The 18,239-nt window shown below is 38.0% G+C and overlaps 1 protein-coding gene across 5 annotated transcripts in view; it reads right to left on the bottom strand.

The window, feature by feature from the left end:
- Nucleotides 1–208: 208 nt before the first annotated feature.
- The window catches only part of LOC112521450 (BTB/POZ domain-containing protein FBL11), a 43,799-nt gene continuing 25,768 nt past the window's right edge, over nucleotides 209–18,239 (bottom strand). For all 5 annotated transcript variants that reach the window (XM_025130317.1, XM_025130319.1, XM_025130321.1 and 2 more), the window contains 6 exons: nucleotides 17,897–17,952; nucleotides 4,566–4,646; nucleotides 3,184–3,228; nucleotides 3,033–3,101; nucleotides 881–1,070; nucleotides 209–413 (listed from right to left, as the gene is read on the bottom strand). In XM_025130317.1, coding sequence (XP_024986085.1) covers nucleotides 897–1,070; nucleotides 3,033–3,101; nucleotides 3,184–3,228; nucleotides 4,566–4,646; nucleotides 17,897–17,952 — 425 coding nt within the window. In that variant the 3' untranslated portion in view covers nucleotides 209–413; nucleotides 881–896. The remainder of the gene's footprint in view (nucleotides 414–880; nucleotides 1,071–3,032; nucleotides 3,102–3,183; nucleotides 3,229–4,565; nucleotides 4,647–17,896; nucleotides 17,953–18,239) is intronic.

Below are 18,239 nucleotides of genomic sequence, written 5' to 3'. Positions count from 1 at the left end.
AATCTTACCCGATAAAGTGAGGGGGTGGTAACTCTTACTTGTTGAGCGCTAACAAGAGACACTTATACAGTAGTGCTATTCCAATGACCAAAAAAATGTAGCTGATAAAGTGAGAGTGAAGATTGTTACCCAATAAACGCTTATGATGGCTTCCCTTAAACTAATGTTGTATTTTATTGAGGCTCCAAGAATCGTCATATCTCGGGGATTTGTAGGAGCCGCCACTGTGGATGCTCTTATTCTTTCTTTCTTGTAATAACATCATTTTGGGATGACATATCCTGTCAAATACAAGTCATCTACGTACAATATGGGAGTATACAACATCATTAACCTATCACATACAAACATTACATTTGGAGTGTCTCGTATCAATAACAAACTCTGGGTTCAGGTCGATCGAGAAATGTCAACTGCAGAAATAAGGGGTCAATAGAATATCAGAAACATACCTTTTACTGTCATTTCACTTAACTGATCAAAACAGGGTGTGGCTACTAGATAGACAATTAGTTATGAGACTAAGAGATTGCAGTTGAAGCGCGCCAAAAAATCTATTGTCCCCAAATTCCATGTCCATATCACCAATCACTTGAATACACATCGTTATTTTATTTAATATAAATTTATTTATTTAATTTTCCCTACTCAACAAAGTGATGATGTGGCTTCACGTGATTGGTTGACAAGGAGGGGCATGAAGCCATCTTCCGGTTTGCTCGGGTGGCAGGCGACTATAGGATCTTTCAACCATAGGTTGAATTCAAAAGGAATTTAAAGATTCTGATTCCTTTAAAAGAATGAACCAAATAAAAGAAAGGAATTTGGTCAAATGAAGTGACCATCCAATTCCTCCCAATTCTGTTAAACCAAACAGCACCTTCTTCTCGGAAATGCTAGACTCGTTCCTTGATGATAGTCCGGGTCAACTGTTTGCTATCCCACACAAGAACCAAGGTTTCCGTATGTACTGGCGACCTGGAAGCCCGCACATGTTGAAGATTGAAATTGCATCCCTGAGATTTACATCTTGCTATCTTCACATGGCTTAAGAAGTGCCTATCATCCAACTGTTGCATACTCATGAAAACCAACGAATTAAATCTCAAATATGCTGCCTAAAATTTTATAAAAAGAACATATTTTCTACTAATCTTTGGGATTTCCCAAGAAATTGTTGTTTTAAAACTGGAAAGTGCTTGAATGAGATTGACTAGTCCACGTTCAAAAGCAATCATTGTTGGACATGTGATAATCAGCGGTTGAAATGCAATGAATTTTGTCGGAATCAATCCAATCTGATCATTCATTGTATGTTACATTTTGCCAACCTATCCAATTGATGATTGGATCAGAACGGTTTCATACATTAGTTATCCATAGGATCGGATTACATCCATTCAATATTTTGATCCAATTATCCAACCAATTAGAGACCATTCATTATATTTTTCTAATTTCCTTAAAACACTACATACAAAATATCAAATAAAATAAATAGATATTCATAACCACATAATTTGTAAGCACAATCATAAGAAGAAAACTAGGCCCGTACACCAAAATACCACATACAAATATAAAAATTGATCATTGATTTTGCACTAGGGTTTTCAACATTTGATTTTGATTTTTAAGTTCTTTTTTTTTCTATTTGAAGTATATATTGTTTAACAATATTAAAATTATAATATTAAAATTGTAAAAAATACTAATTATATATATATATATATATATATGAAAGATCAGAATAGAACTTAAGGTGAGAAGCGTAAGAAGGGATCTGGACCCTTGATCGCTTTTAATCTCACCCTCATCGCTTGATTTGCGCTTGATCCGGTGCATCTCATTACTGTTGATCTTCAATTAGGATTGATCCAAATGTGAAGATCCCTTCTTACCTTCTGACCATAACACACATGCACGCGCGCACACACACACACACACACACAGACATATATAGGGGCAGGATCAAACGAGAACGCTAACTATTTAATAAAACAAGAAAAATATCGTTAATATACAAAATCGTATATGATTCACTTAAATAGTCAATGTTCTCTCTCTCTCTTTCTATATATATATATATATATATATATATTAATTGAATCATGGATGACAATTGGATTGGATATCCTCAGCTTTATTGGATTCCTCCACCCAAGAACCATCCAATATAATTTGAATATTGAAATTTTGGATCCTGGCCTATCCTATACAATTACAATTGGATACCCAATTTCGACGGGTCGGTTAAAATTGAATTGGATGACTTCCTACACACCCTTGATCACATCTATATATTCTCTCTTCAAGGGTTGTTTAGTGGTTGTTAGGCTTCACATTAACATGCTTTCTTGGGATCTAATTGCACCACCAACTAAATAGAACACCATACATACATATATACATACATCCAACTCAGAACCATATGTAAGTGTACATGTATGCACTCATGTTTTTAAGTTATTTCCCTTCCAAGTTCCCACTAACTGTTATTAGTTAAACATATATTCGCTTTTTGCAACGCTTAAGTTGGCACGTGGTTTAAGGAAGTTAATGACTACTTGTGAAATGAGAAAACACTTCAATACAGTCGAAGAATAATCTCGTGAACCCAAATCAATATCATAAAAATCTATTTGTAGCAACGTTTAATAAAAAAATTCTTTTTTAGCATGGAAACTTCCAAAAAGAAAATGATGTAATTTTGATTAGACATTCCGCAAAGGAAATTGTTGCAATTTTCATGAGATATTCCACAAGGAAAACTGTTGCAGTTTTCATCGGATGGAAAGGGTATAATTTCATCACATTTTTTCTAGATAATAGGTAAATTATGTGTGGCATATGTTTTGAGATGGAGGCTGAATTACCAGTCGATCATCAATCCAACCGGAAGTCAATTTTTTTTACGTAGATGAATGTAACAGGCATGAAAATATGAAACTACAAATTACACAATTCTAATCACATTTCCTACAAATTGATGCATATGAACAGTTATAACAAGAAGGTGAACCACGACTTACCTCTGGAATGTCAAAGTCTTTGTCCTTGGCATCACATATATCAAGGGATATTTTCCGAAGCATTGGCAGCTGCTTTCATCAAAATCACAAGTAAATATTCTCTACTATCATATAGGAAAAGATAGCATTATATGTAACATTACTCATATACCTTCTTCACAGCATTACCAATAAAATCTTTCTGAATTCCAGAACCCTGCATCAAAAGGTTAAAAAGTTAATAGCACAGTCTTGAAGAAAATATTCCATGTAAAATTGACATTTTGAGACTAGAGATATAGATATTCATACTAGCCAAGTTTTGTAATACAAATGAACAGATTCTTTTGAAATCATAGAGGAAGTGTTAAGATGGTAGGTTTGATGCAGCAAGTAAAAATGTAGTTGGAGTATTTTAACGTGAATATTAAAAAAGGTAGTGCTTATTCTCAAATTGGGGTGTGCTTATATTGGGATAGCAAGTTAGACTAGGGGTGCCTAGTTTCTTTAAATTGGTTATACTTCTATTTGTATGTTAATGCTTTCTCTTAGCTTTCTTTCTTTGCCATACTTTTTGAAAGCCATAGATCTTCACAGAAACAACCGCTCTACTGGGTAGAGGTTGAGTCTGTGTACATCTTACCCAAGGTAGCATTAATAATAACTTAAGAGTGACCAAACACAAACAACAGCTGTATAGCTTGTAAATACAAACTAACCAAATACTATATCCTCTTGAACACAAATTATGAGCATGTGCACACATAGAATATTTTAAAGTGAATATAGGAATATAAGGATCCATATAGAAAGAAGTGTTCATAAATGCTTGATTATAGAAGGAAGAAAAAACTATGAAACCGCTTTATGGTTAAAAGCCACAACTTTAATCCGTTAATTGAGATTGGAATTCAGTATCAGGATCCCCTAGAGTAACAATAGGACACCGTCTCATCTCCACCATTCATATCAAAATGTTTTCAGATGGTTGAAAAATCACCCTTACACTCACTTTAGGGATACGAATTCTTGATTCAGACAGTATTGTGCAGCACCAAGCGGCAGGTTGTCTTTTCGAGGATTAATGCAGTCAAAAGACATTCTTATAAGTTATGTTGGTATTTGTGGTTCCAAAATGACGATTTTAGTCTGAATTTGTAAATTGTAATAGAAGAAAACAATATACAATACCTAACTTAACATAAAAAGGTTGAAAAACAAAGCAGACAACATTTCTTAACTTGAAGAACCAAGTAGATGAAACAATATGTTCAATCCATTCCATCATAAAATTGAACCTCAACATGTTTGTGTAATGTGTGCCAGATAAAACATGGAAACATAACTAAAACATGATTTACATTGTTTTTGTTTATTCGGGGTTTCATACGATAGTCCCAGCAAGTCTTCCTAACAAGATTGTTTCTTTGATTTTGTGGCAAAAAATATATTGTTATTATTGTTGCACTGTGATAGTTCCTGTATATAATTATTAGGTTCTAGAAGAGGGAGAGGGGAGGAGGAGGAGGATGAAAGTGGTTAAAGAAGGCTTACATTGTGGCGCAACAAGATATCTTCAATGGCATGGCAATCGAAAAGGGACACAACGCCGTCACTGGTCACATCTCCACATTCCTAGAGAAGTAATGAGATAAATCAGTGAGAACATCATAAAAATCACCATTAAAAGGGATTTAAAGAAGGTCAATTACTGATGCCGATAATAACTTAAATTTATTTATATGTTGACATGATGACACATGGAAACTCGAATGGGTAAAATAAGTTCAATAATGTAAACTAGGAATGCAAACAATCAATAGCAGGTACATCTAGCACTTGAGTCTTGAGCTGTGGTGAATATGCTTTCCATGGATGTATGCACAAAAAAGTCAAATGAAATAAGCTAAACAAGTAAAAAGATGAAGGAAGTGATATTTGTATAGTTTACTCTGGTAAAGAGAAGAAATCGTGAATAGTTTGAAGGGAAAAGGTCATGAGACTTCCTGAATGATACACATAGTGGATTTATGCAGATTCCTCCATTGCATTGAGAGATGTTTTATATCCATCAATAGTTTCCTCAATCAATCGATAAGGTGAGGAGGAGGCCATGCCGTGGACGACGTAGGATGAGCAACTGATGCAGGACATGGCAGCCTTAGACCTTTCTAAGGACATGATATCTTAAAGGCGTTCTTGGAGACGTAGAACTAGGGTAGCAAATTATTTGTAGGTCTAGTAGCTATTGAAATTGGGAGGAGAGGAGATGGTGAAGTAGAGGGTTGAATGGGGGAGGGTCACAGAGACAATATGTAGGCTAGAAGTGTCCTAGGATATATAGAGAATGTACTTCTGTTTAAGCTGTTCAGGTTGTTGTATTTTCTCCACGGACTTTATTGCCCTACCATGTTTATCCTTTTCCTTATCTCCTTTGCATGTAGTGTTCCTCTATCAAAAGATCTAAAGAAGTATGTTAGCACAGTAAAGCATACACCGTTGATATCTATTTAACCTGTGTTTATTTATCGTAAATGTTATAACTGTGGTGACGTCCGAACGAAAAAATTACTAAGCCAGTACGGAACGTAAAGGAAGAAAAATCTCCTAACCCAATGGACCAATTGTAAAATGGGTACCTAAAAACTGATTTATATGTGATTGCTGGGCTTAGGACAAGCCATGTATGGTACTTAGATAATGGATGTTCAAGACACATGACCGGAAACAAGTCCCTGCTAATCAACTATGTGTCTGAACCTGGTCCTTCTGTAACCTTTGGAGATAATGCAAGAGGTATTACTAAAGAATATGGTGTACTCCTTCAACCGAGTAGCTTATGCGGATGGACTGAAGCATAATTTACTAAGTATTAGTCAACTGTGTGAATAAGTGTTCCATCCCCCTCGATGAGTGAAATTTTCTTTCTACCCATCAGAAATTCATTTTCAGAACAAAACTGTAAGTATGGTGATCTTTGATAATGTTGATTTTTGGAAATGTCAAGACTTTCAGACACTCATTTCTAAAAAAACAATTATTTTGGAAATGATGGGTTTCTGAACCGGTTGATTTTTGAAATCAGCTAAGTATCTTATCTCTCTCTTGATATACGAAATTGTGTGATAGCTCAAAAGTAATTTTGTGAAAGTATTTTTGACATGCTGATTTTTCTTTAAAATTATTTTTGAAAGTATTTGGTTTTTGCTAAATAATTTTGAGGGACAAGAGGAAAATGGTGATTGAAAATCTTCCTTCCTAGACTAGCCAACCACCATTTTCATTCGGCCCAACACGAATTTCTAGTTAAAAAGAATATGTGTGGTTTGGTCTCAAAACATCAACTCATTTTTCGAAAGATGATTTTTGACAAAGAATTAAAAGGCAGTTGTTTTTGGAAACCTTGGTCGGTCACTCTAGTCCTAATCGATCAAATCCTTCTCCATATCCAAATTGGTTACCTCTTTATTCGGATACCTCTCTATTCATATCCCATCCAACCAATTTTTCTCACCAAACCCGTCCTCACTCGGCTCTCTAAACTCTTCCCTAACCGATTGTATCATCATCGCCTACTCTACTCCAGTCAATCACCCTAATCGGTCAACGCCTCCACTTCGGTCTCGTTACCAAATCAGCTACGCTTACAAACCTCTCGGCCCCTCACCGATCAGCCTCCCCACACACACTATCTACCAGATCTCCTCTCTTTCTCTCTTTCCCCTCTAACCAATCGGTGTACTCACCTCCAATCGGCTCCCTCCTCTAGTCGATTTTCAATTCAAGTGATCGATTCCCTTCCCCCACTTCTCAAATCGGTGACTTACTCCGAACCCATCGGCCTCCAATCAAGTTGAACTCGCACTCTCACCAATCGCTCCCTCTCCTTTCTCTCTCTAATATCTTCGGCTACCCTCACCTCCCTTACACCCCCGAGTCAGCGACCCCTACCCTAGCCGATCTCTTCTCATCGGCGACCTCACCCTCCCCTTTTTCTTCACCGATTTCCATCACTTCTAGTCGGCTACCCGGTTTCACTCCCATTAGCGCCAACATCACGAACCACTATCTCACTCACCGAAACCTCTTACGTAATCTCCTCCTACCTGCACCTCTATCCTAATCGACTACTGTATCCTCCTTCGTTCCCTCCCCGATTCCAATCCACTCGCATCCCAAACACCTTCCCGGTCAAAACCTTAACTCCTCTCTAAACCCTCTTGTTACAGCATCTAACCTACCCGACTATACCATTTCCTAATCGTCCCCTCATCTAGCCGATCCACACCGCCCAAAACCCCTTCTGTTCCCGTTCTCCATCGAGCCTCTCCCCTAGCGGATCTCACCTTACCCGTTCCATACCCGAACCCCCTAATCGAGTACTCCCTCATCCACCAATCCCAACCGATTTCCATTCGGCTACTTTCCCATTGTTACCAACCTCTATCGACCAATTCTCTAGTCGATTACGCGATCCAATCGGTTTATCTTTTCCAATCTTCACACTTATATCTTTGAAAATTCCCTATTAGCCACTTGGATACATCTATTGGAAAATGCTTTGATAAGACAAAAGGTGACTTTTTAGGTTTTTAATCTGACAACTTTTGGTCAATAAAATGTAGACTTTTGTTTTCATCTTTTCCTTTATATGTCTTCTCCCTCCCTTATCCCTTTCCAAACATCTTCAAACCTTCTAGCCAATCTACTGTGTGTTTTCAAGCTCAACAATGGCGTCCAAGTTTTCCACCCATCCAAAGCTTTAAGGAAAGAGCAACCCGTTTCTCTCACTTTTGATATTGTTGCATTCTCACCATGCAACTACATAGCATTGTTAGATCACAATGAGAAGTATCCGGACTTCTACATCATCAGCGATTTCTTCGTAAGTGCCCTCTTCACAAAGCTTTAACTTACTCTCCAAAGATGAGTAAGGGGTCGTTTACCAAACACTTACCCGGTAAGCATTTACCAGTAAAATTCAATACTATTATCTACTTATCAGGTAAGATTTTAGTCAACAAAAACGGCTTTCTATGCAACAATTTACCCGGTAAGAGCTGACCGTGGTAAGAATCATTGTCCTCACTTACCGGGTAAGACTCTCAGTCCTTGCCTCGTTCTTACCGGATAATATTTTTGGTCCTTACCTTATTCATCCGGTAAGGTAATATAACTTGGTAAGCGCTTACCCAAGTAAGCATTTGGTAAACGGCCCCTAAGTTTCTTATAGGCAATTTTCGGGCCACCTGTGTATATGATGGCACTGTGTATATGATGACACCACTAAGGAGGTTCAGGCTTCCGTTCTCTCTACAAATGATGTGTCCTTTTCTGTTGATGAGCTTGTTTCTGTTGAGGATCTAATATTGTTGCTACTGTTATGGGTTACGTGCAAGACCCTACTATTAAGATTCAAGGAACTCTTTATCGCAAAAATATGGGTGGTGTTTGGAACTTCTTTTTCTCGCACGTTATTCAGTGTTTCAGCTCCAAGACCGGAGGCATGGATGAGTCTCCTACCTCGGTTACACAGATTGCTTATGCATTGATCTTTCAAAAGAAGATTGACTTTGCTAGTTATTTCTTCGGGGAGATAGTGAATAAGATGGGCTCTTCTAAGAGTCCAACAATACCTTTTATCATATCTCTCCATGATGATAGTTGATAAGCTTGGGTCAAGCATGCCAGCCGATGTTGACAATTACTATGATCTAAAAGTTTCTCAAATTGGCTTTCAAACATTGAAGAAGGCATCTTTGCCTACTTATCTTCCACTCCCCTCAGGTATGGTTTCTTTTGCCAGATCTCCTAATCCGGTTTGGGGAGAGTTTTTGGTGTCCACAGCAGCTAAGGTCCATCCTTATATTGCACCAGTCACCAAGAACTCCTCCAATCTATTGCCCCTTCTCCTACATCAACTACTGCCTCTAAAAAGGCCACTTCCTTGGCCACAAAAGGCTACTTGGCAAGGTTGGCTAATAGTTTTCTACCAACACCCTCCGCATACATCTGCTTCTGAGGCTACGACTCCGAAAGATCCTTCGGAGTCTCACATCGCCTTACACCCTTCTAAAGTTAAGCAGAGGCACTCTAAGTTATCCACTCTTGGTTCTTCATCTAACAAGGCCAAGAAACCTATGAGGGCTTAACACATATCTCCAACCAAGGACTCTCAACAGTCCAAGGTTGTTGAAAATTTGTCCTACAGAGCCCAAGACATCTACTATACACCCCCAGCTCCTCAGTGCCCTCCCAACAAGACATTGTTGTACAGTCGAGGATCCCACATCACTCCACCTCGGCGTCTCTACAGGACCTTGGGGATGACTCGGATGCCTCCTCTTTCCGAGGTCCTTCTCCTCCACATGCTCACGGCCGATCACCCAAGGTTGATAATCCCGATGACATTGCATGGTTGATGACACTTCAGCTCCGACTTAGGATGTGATCCCTTTTCTATGCTATTTGCTTCTAGATGTTGGTCGTGAGTCTTACCAGCCCACTGACTCTCCTCAGTTGGTAATCGATGACCGTCCTCTCCCAGGCGTCGATGATACAGAAATTGAGCCTCACGCCAGTGTTACTGATACAGACATTGAGCCTCATGCCTATTTCTTAGATACAGACGTCCAGCCTCAAGCCGACGTTAGTGATATTCCCATCGGTAACTTTCAGAGCGCCGATGATACAGTGAGTGTTGAGATTCCTTCTCGGGATAGGTCAGCGATCCCAATCAAAGCTCGTTCGCCTACTCTAGATCACATGCCTCTTGGTGATTTTTCTACAGGCCTACACCTCAGCCGAGTTTTCAGATTGCTGCTCCATCTCCTCCTGACATTTTATGTGCTCTACCTCACGAAGTGGTAGAATTGTTTCATGACCTCATAGCTCATTCTCGGATGCTTGGTTGTCAGTAGGCCACCTTGCATACTGATCTCTCTAGCAAGTTGGACACCCTTGCCACCATAGTACTGCTATGGAAGATGGACGGGATGCCGACCTGCATGATTATGGTCATACTATTATGACACCTGGGGAACGTGTTGATGATCTTAGCGCCCGAGTGGCTGCTCTATCAGATTCTCAGTTAGCTATTCTGAAGGATATAGCAGATATTCGTGCACACTCGGATTCTCAAGCTGATGTGAATCAAGCTATTCTTCTCTCTTATTGATCTACATTCTAAAACCGATGCTCAAACCCAAATCTCAAAGATGGTTTTAGAAAAGACTCCATCTGATTTTTTTTTTTTTTGACTTTGGTACCAGTTAGTTGACTGACTCGGATCGGATATTACTGACTCAGCTTGCCACTGATGCTCCTCTTACCCCCATTTCCCGTGTTGCCGCTTCTATGCTTTCCCCCGTTCCCACTGGGGGGAGAAGACAGTTATCCATGCAAGTGACAACGAGGACAAACCAAATTCTTCTTCCTCTTCTGATGATGATTCTTTCGACAATGATGATCAACATGCTCCTTTTAAGGGGGAGCTGGTTTATCAAGATAGAGATGCAGCCATATTATCTATTGAGAGGGAGCAGCCCAGTTCTCGGCCTACTATTCCAGCTGATTTAGCATCAAAAGGTTGTCTCTTCTCAGGATTCTATTACTTCAATTTTTGGGGACATGGATGTCCCAACTCGTCGAGAAAAAAGTCACCCATGACACCGGATGAAGAAGCTGCCGAAGCTAATGCAACTAAGATTGGCAAAAGCTTTCACAAATGAGAAACTTATGCTTAAAGTTCCGACTCCCGTTGGAAATGATCATCATATCTTGGGCATTTCAGCTGAGGATACGGCTAAAATTTAATTGATGTTCAAAAGCAATTTGATGAAGCCAACAGGTCTTAGTCTTTGGTAGATTAGTCAGAAAATGAAGAGACTAGGGAGAAGAGGGTAAAATGGTATAATGATTCTATACTTCGACGATATATTCCTACTCGAATCACTAGTGCCCAAATCAAAGGTACTCAGAAATTGACCCATGATCCGGATCAAATTTTTCTGATAGTTGGACGGGTAAATGATGTAGTGAGAAATGAAAAGCTATCGTGGATGAATTCATATGGCTTATCTGGATGGATGGAGACGGTCAAATTTATCAGAAGAAGTTGAAGCATGTATCGTGACTATGTTGAATCATTTTGACCGTCTCATGGAAAGATCTCAATAATCAAGAAACACTACAAGCTAAGTGCCCTTCCTCAACTATTTTCTCTTAAGGTGACTGCAGCTATAGCCACCGATATAGTAGACATCATGAATGTAGATGATGATTTTACGAGTTGATCTCTATGTGCTTCTTCCTTTGAACTCTTCTTTATTTTATGTATTTTACATTTCATGCCTAGTATAAATGTCCAATTTATGTATTTCTTCATTTTTTATTTGTTTCATTCTTTGATTCATTATTTGCTTTGTATGTATGTTAAATAAAAGAAAATCAAAAAACATCAAAAACATAAAATAAAAAAAAATCTAAAGAAAAGAACCCAAAAAGAATATATACATGGGTCACCCAAATAAGAACTCATAAATTCGGTAACCCATGTATATATTCTTTTTGGGTTCTTTCTTTTGATTTTTTTTATCTTCTTTATTTTATTTTTGATTTTTTTTTCTTTTTGATTTTTTACAATAACATATGTACAACAAATAATGAATCAAAGAATGCAACAAGAATGAAGAAATTTGAAGTAAATATTGGAATATGAATTATAAATTTATACTAGGCATGGAAAGTAAAGTACATAAAGTAAAGATGAGAGATCAAAAGAACAAGAGACACATGAGAGATCAGCTAGCAGAATCATCTACTTCCATGGTGGCTGCAACTGCATCTCTTTTCTTCGGTTTATCATATATCAAAGTATAGAAGACTCTTACGGCTTCACTAGTTTTAATGATACTAAGTATCTCATGAAGTAGCTGAGAATCAACTATTGGTATCTAAGAGGCTTGAAAAAATCGAAGTCAGATACTCGCGTCCCAAAAGAAGATTCAATGCTCGAGTGTAGACACGATAGTTCTTTCTAGATGACAATCATCAGTAGGGAGAGTAAGATCTAGAAGTGAGACATCAGAGACCTTACCTTCCTTTGAAAGTTTCTGAAGAAGAGAGTCTTGCTTCTTAACATATTGAGAGGTACAAGTGAGCCAGTTTTAGTCAAAAGTGACTTACGAACAAGAGAGTTGTGGAGGGGAACTTAAATGGTGATGCTTCTTGATCATTAAGATCCTTTCCAATAGTTAATAAAAATGATTCAAGACATACTCACAATACATGTGTCTGCTTTTCTTGAGAAATTTGATTATCTCCATCTATTCAGATAAGCCATATCATTTATCAATGATAGCTTTTCAGTTCTCACCACTCTGTTTGCTCGACCAATTATCAGATAAATCTGATCTAAATCGTGGGTCAATTTTTGAGGACCTTTGATTCGGGCACCCGTAGATAATGTAGAAAGAGGATGTCATCGCTAACCGTAGTTGAAAGGTCATTGATCCTTGCAATATCATCGAGATTATCGATCTCAGGTGATTGGCCGTGAGTACGTGAAGGAGAAGGACCTCGGAAAGGGGAGGTATCTGTGTTATCACCAAGGTATGTAGGTTCGTTTGAAAAAGAACTTGCAACAAAAATTCTTTTGAACTTGGAGATAAAACAACGAACTATTGAAAGAATCGAACTTCTGAACAAAATTTATTCAATCAACAACTATTTTAAGTGTCATTAACCACGGAAATCAGCTAGTGACAACTCAAAATTTTAATTCTCCACGTTTAACGTTCCCAACTCACCTTTTAGAAAATTAAACCTAGCGTCATTGAGAGGCTTGGTAAATAAGTTGGCGAGTTGATAGTCAGTCGGAATAAAATGAAGTCCAACATCACCTTTCATCACATGGTTTCTAATAAAGTAATACCGAATATCAATGTGCTTTGTACGAGAGTGGAGCACTGGATTGTTGGCGATAACTGTTGCACATGAATTGTCACAGAAAAAAGGAATTTCTGAGAACAACTGATCATAATTAGCTAACTGATTTTTCATCCATAGGACTTGTGCACAGCACTACTCGCAGCAACATATTCAGCTTTAGCTGAGATGGACACATAGTGTTGCTTCTTGCTAGTCCAAATGACTAACTTTCCACCCAACAACTAGCAACTTCAGGTTGTACTTTCTATCAACCTTACAACCTGCATAGTCAAAATCTGAGAAACCGGTTAGTTAAAAACCCGAGTCTTTGGGATACCAAAGACCCAGATTGGGAATACCCTATATCTGGTCATGTTCACCGATTTGCCATCAGGGTTTGCATTCAGTTTCAAAGGAGGTGCCTTTGGTGTTTTCATGGATGAACATTCAGAGAAGTCACAATTCTTTAAACGATCTTTAACATATTTACTTTGATTTATAAAGATTTCTTTCGGATTGATTGACTTGCAAACCTAAGAAAAAGGTGAGTTCACCAATCATACTAATTTCATATTTACTTTGCATGAGTTTCGAAAACTTTCTACACATATTCTTTAGTGGCACCAAAGATGATATCATCCACATAAATTTGTACAAGAATGACATTACCTTATGTTTCCTAAGAAATATGGTACTGTCGATCTTACCACGAGAGAAGCCATTTTCCAAAAGAAAAGTAGAGAGAGTGTCATACCATGCACAAGGAGGCGTTTAAGACAGTACAAGGCCTTGTCTAACTTATAGACATACTCTTGATGTTTAGGATCCTCAAAGCCTGGAGGTTGCTTCACGTAGACGTCTTTAGTAAGTTTATCATTCAGAAAAGCACTTTTTACATCCATCTGGAAAACTCTGAAGTTCTTGTATGCAGCATAGGCAAGGAAGATTCGGATAGCTTCCAATCTTGCTACCGAAGCAAATGTCTCATCATAATCATAACCTAGACCAACCTTTACTTCACTTGGGATTTGATCATATAAGATTTTATCTAAGTTTTTGGATGATCTAGCCCATTTATGCAGAATAGCTTTTTCTTTCTCAAGCTTCTGGTAGGTCTGGGTTATTTCTTTGTTAAGAACATTGTTAATTAGCTTTTGTTCTTTCAGATCATTTATCAAAGTCTTTCAGTTGATTCATGCATTTCTGTAACTAACTAGTTAGACTCTTAAGTTAAAGGTCAACTTTCTTGGAGATTTTCTTGCTTTTGCACTCTGCAACAAAGTGACTTTTCTTGCCACAGTTGAAACATTCCTTATTGGACTTGTCAAGAGGAGCGTCGGTCTAAGGTTTTTCGGTTGGTGAGCTTAGATCTGGGTGTTCCATAAAGAGTAGCAAGAGGCATGTAGTCAAAGATGTTTTGATGCCAGTGCAAGTGTTTTCCCATAAATCTGGTAAACAGTCCATGAACTTACACAAACCTGCCATGAAGCTTCAGATCATTCAGGAAGCTGTTAAACCTGTTATAGTACTCAGTGAGAGATTCACCTTTCCCATGCATAAAGAGCTCATATTGCCTAACGAGGCCAAACTTCTTGCTTTTCTTTACTTCAATAGTTCCTTCATATAGAACACATAGGGTGTTCCTCATGTCCTTACTGGTAGTGAGGTTCACCAAGGAGAGGTAAACATCATCAGGAAGAGACAAAGCAATGATAGCCCTTACCTTGGTATCCAAGGAAACTTTCCACAGTTGATATGTCATTTTCATCGTACTTTGTATGCACATAGCACTGTTCAGTAGAGACAAACCTAATGAAAAGGAAAGTCTTTATCAGGTACACAGGTGTTGCAGAGATATGGTTAGTCTGTAGGGAGATCTTTGGATCGATTAGTAGCTTCAAAAAACTACTTAGAATCTTGGTGCATGAAGATCTTTCTTCAATCGGCTAGTAGCTTCAAAACATCTTCAATCTTCTAATCAGCTACTTTGGAGTCTTGGTGTGTAATTTTGACAGCATCGTCTTCACATCGACTAGTCTTTGATTTTGCCAAGGGCTTTAAGTATGTACAAATAAATTAATATACAAAGAAACCAATAACTACTAAGTGTTGATAGGATAGTGGGACAGATCAGTGAGTCATCACCAAATCAATAGGTGACACAATAGCCTTATTGAAAAAAGAATACAACAAAAAAACCATAAACCAAAGAAATTAAGTCTCCCAACACCAACAATTGAGCCTAATCTTACCTTTAACCTCTAACCTTACCTCAAAGCCCTCATTACATGTATTGTTTTGGTAAATTCTGGACTTGACAATAAGTTTGATCGTGTCAAGGCTACATTCTATTTATCTTGATTGGGACGAATTTGAGCATATACACGTCCCTATACACGCTTGAGAGCATAGAGCGATAACATAAGCATCCATCCTTATTGATCAGTACCCCTTCGCTTAGCGGCTATGGTATGTTTTCGAAATCTTTTTAGGTTGCGATTTTTTTTGCTATATGCTTCATTGGTGTGTGTTAGTTTGACACTTTGGTAATCAGACTCCTACTTATGTTTACTCCATTGCAACACATGGTGTTTGGTTGTTTATTTATGATGTGTAATCTTAATGCTTAATTAGGTTTATGAGATTGTGGGATTACTCATTTTGACACCTTCGAAGATTTTCTTTCATTTTTCTTTCTTTTCTTTCCGTTTACCCGAATAAATTCTATTTCTTTCTTGACGACAAGAAAGTGTAGCTTATGGGTGGTTTGTTAAGTGCATTTTATGCACCTAATTTTGTGTATATCAGTTGCATTATGAGCGAATTTTAGTGTTTAGTCTATCATTTTCATGCACTTTATATTTATTTTTCCTTTATTTCTCTAATTACGGTTGGAATTTTTTTCGAGATAGTTTTTATGCTTTTGGTATGTGTTTTTTGTGCAGATTGTGCATTATTTTAAAGCTCACATGGGTGAAGGCATGCTCAAGGTGATGAAAGAAGAGAAAAATCAAGTGAACGTGGAAAAGAAGTCTGAGAAATAACTTGTGAAAATAGAGCCGGCAAAGACGGGTGTTCCTAAAGCTTATTATGTCTCACGGAACCAAAGATGAAGCCAAGAAGGAAGGAAAAAAGAAGGAAATGTAGAGCAAAGAGGAAAAATCATTGAAAGAGATGAAGATGAAAGACCATGGTTGCTGTCAATGTCTCGTGAACGCGAAACTCTGCTTTGCGGGTGCGGAGAAAATACCCTAAATCCTGTGAAAAGTTTCTGCCACTGTTTCATAGGCGTCAAGGTTTCTTCACGATCAAGGTTTTGATATTGGCAATTGTTTCTATAACGAGCATTGAGTTTCTATCGACTTCCATCTGAAGGTTCGGGGACGGGTTATTCTAGTGAGAGCAGAGAGAAATTTCGGGGACCTGATCTGTATTTCCTAATCGTGATAGGTATTCTAATGGTTGATCTAGTGCGTCCAAGTCCTCATCCTCATCCTCATCCTCATCCCCATCCCCATCGAGCAATTGCAACAGAAATCAGTTCTCACATTTATAGCCAGGTCGGAAGCACTCATCTCAATTAGAACACAGTCCCTGAGCTCGACATCTTTGTTGCTCATTCTGTTAATTTCTTAATAGGTGGTGGAAGGAGAGGTTGGTTAGGTGGCGGTGGAAGGGGTAGTAAAGCTAATAAGGGAGTGTGGGAACTGGGTGATTGTGGGTGTGTGATTAACGGTGGAATCGTTGGTGATTGAAATCTGGTCTGTGAATTTCGATTAAGGGGGTTTTGATTGACTGAAATTTTTTCTCCAGCGAACTTTGCTAAATCGATTGCAGCAGATAAATCATAAGGTTTATGCAAAATTACCTCGCCTCGAGTCCTGACATAAAACAGCTCAGCAGTGCAGGTGGGGAGAGATTGGTTGCTCAATTGTTGTAGGTCTCAACAGTTGTTTGGTAGGCAACTACTATATCAGTCTGTGACAATTTGAACAAAGTACCTTGAAGGTCAGCAAAGGAAGAAAGCCCAAAGTGTCGTCGAAGAGCCTTTGTGAGAGCAGACCAAGACCAAGAAGACCACTGCTTATTTCGATGCATCCATTGAAACCATGTGAAGGCTTGACCAGTCATGTAAAACTAGCAATATCAATGTGTTGTTCATCATGTGTGGAGTGGTAGGAGAAAAACCGTTCAGCTGGAAAATCCAATCCAAAGGATTAGAGCCATCGAAGGAGAGCTCACAGCATGGAGGGAGGATCGAATACGTGCAAATTTTTAGGGTTTTGAGCCGGAGTTAGAAGGAGATCCGTGAGTTTGGTGTTGATTTCAGAAATAGCCTGACTATTGACCTATGTTGCAACCCCGAGTTCATCCATGGATTTGGCATGAGTTATCATGCATTTCCAGGGTAATGAAAGCACCAATGCTAGGGTTCTTAAGAAAAAAGAAGAAAGAATAGGGAAGAATGAAGAGAGAAGATGAGATTCATCAAATACCTTTTTCTGGCTATTCCCTTCTTTGAGTTAAAATAGGAAATTCTAATTACATTTCAGCCATACAATAGTAACAAAAAAACATCTACAAATCATCTAGGGCTCAAATTGCAATAGTAAAAATATGATCCTAGCACCTAAGAGGGTTTCTACTGTAATGTGGCCCATACTACATTTGGTAGTCCTTCAACTTGGTGGGTATATGGGTTGAGTGTTTGGGCCTATTAGCAAATAATGGTTGGGCCATATCAATTTCTCCCAGGTCGAACATCACTACTAGGAAAACTCCAATTCTAGTATTTCACCAACTAGAACATGTGCAGAACATATAATAGACAAGAAGAAAAATAGAATATCAACCAATAAAGAAAACAAGCCTCAATAACAAGTTTTTTTAAAGCATTTAGATTTCTTTTAACACATTCTTCTAGTGGAATTACTGAGGAAATGTTAGTTGCATACCTCAAGATGGATAGAGATTAAGCCTGGCCAACAACTTGAAATGATTTTTTGTGATTCTACAAAGAGAAAACAGGAGATAGGACAGATTTAACTATATGTTTGAATCTAACTTTCATTTAGTTATACACAGTAGAGAACGGACATTAAATATAATCCCATCAAAACAAAAACAAAGTGTAACCATTAAATGAAAAGCAAAGATAAAATTTATAACATTATACAGCTTTTTGTAAATTGTTCACGTTAAATATCTGTCAGCAGAACTACAACACAGCCTTTTCATCATCTGTTTGATTATGTTTCATTATAACTGCAATAATAAAGTCAACTGAAACCATGAGAA

This window comes from Cynara cardunculus (assembly GCF_001531365.2).
Source record: "Cynara cardunculus var. scolymus isolate 2C chromosome LG 11, CcrdV1, whole genome shotgun sequence".
NCBI lineage: Eukaryota > Viridiplantae > Streptophyta > Magnoliopsida > Asterales > Asteraceae > Cynara > Cynara cardunculus.
The sequence above is the reverse complement of the archived record's forward strand: the minus strand, read 5'-3'. Positions and strand labels throughout refer to the sequence as shown.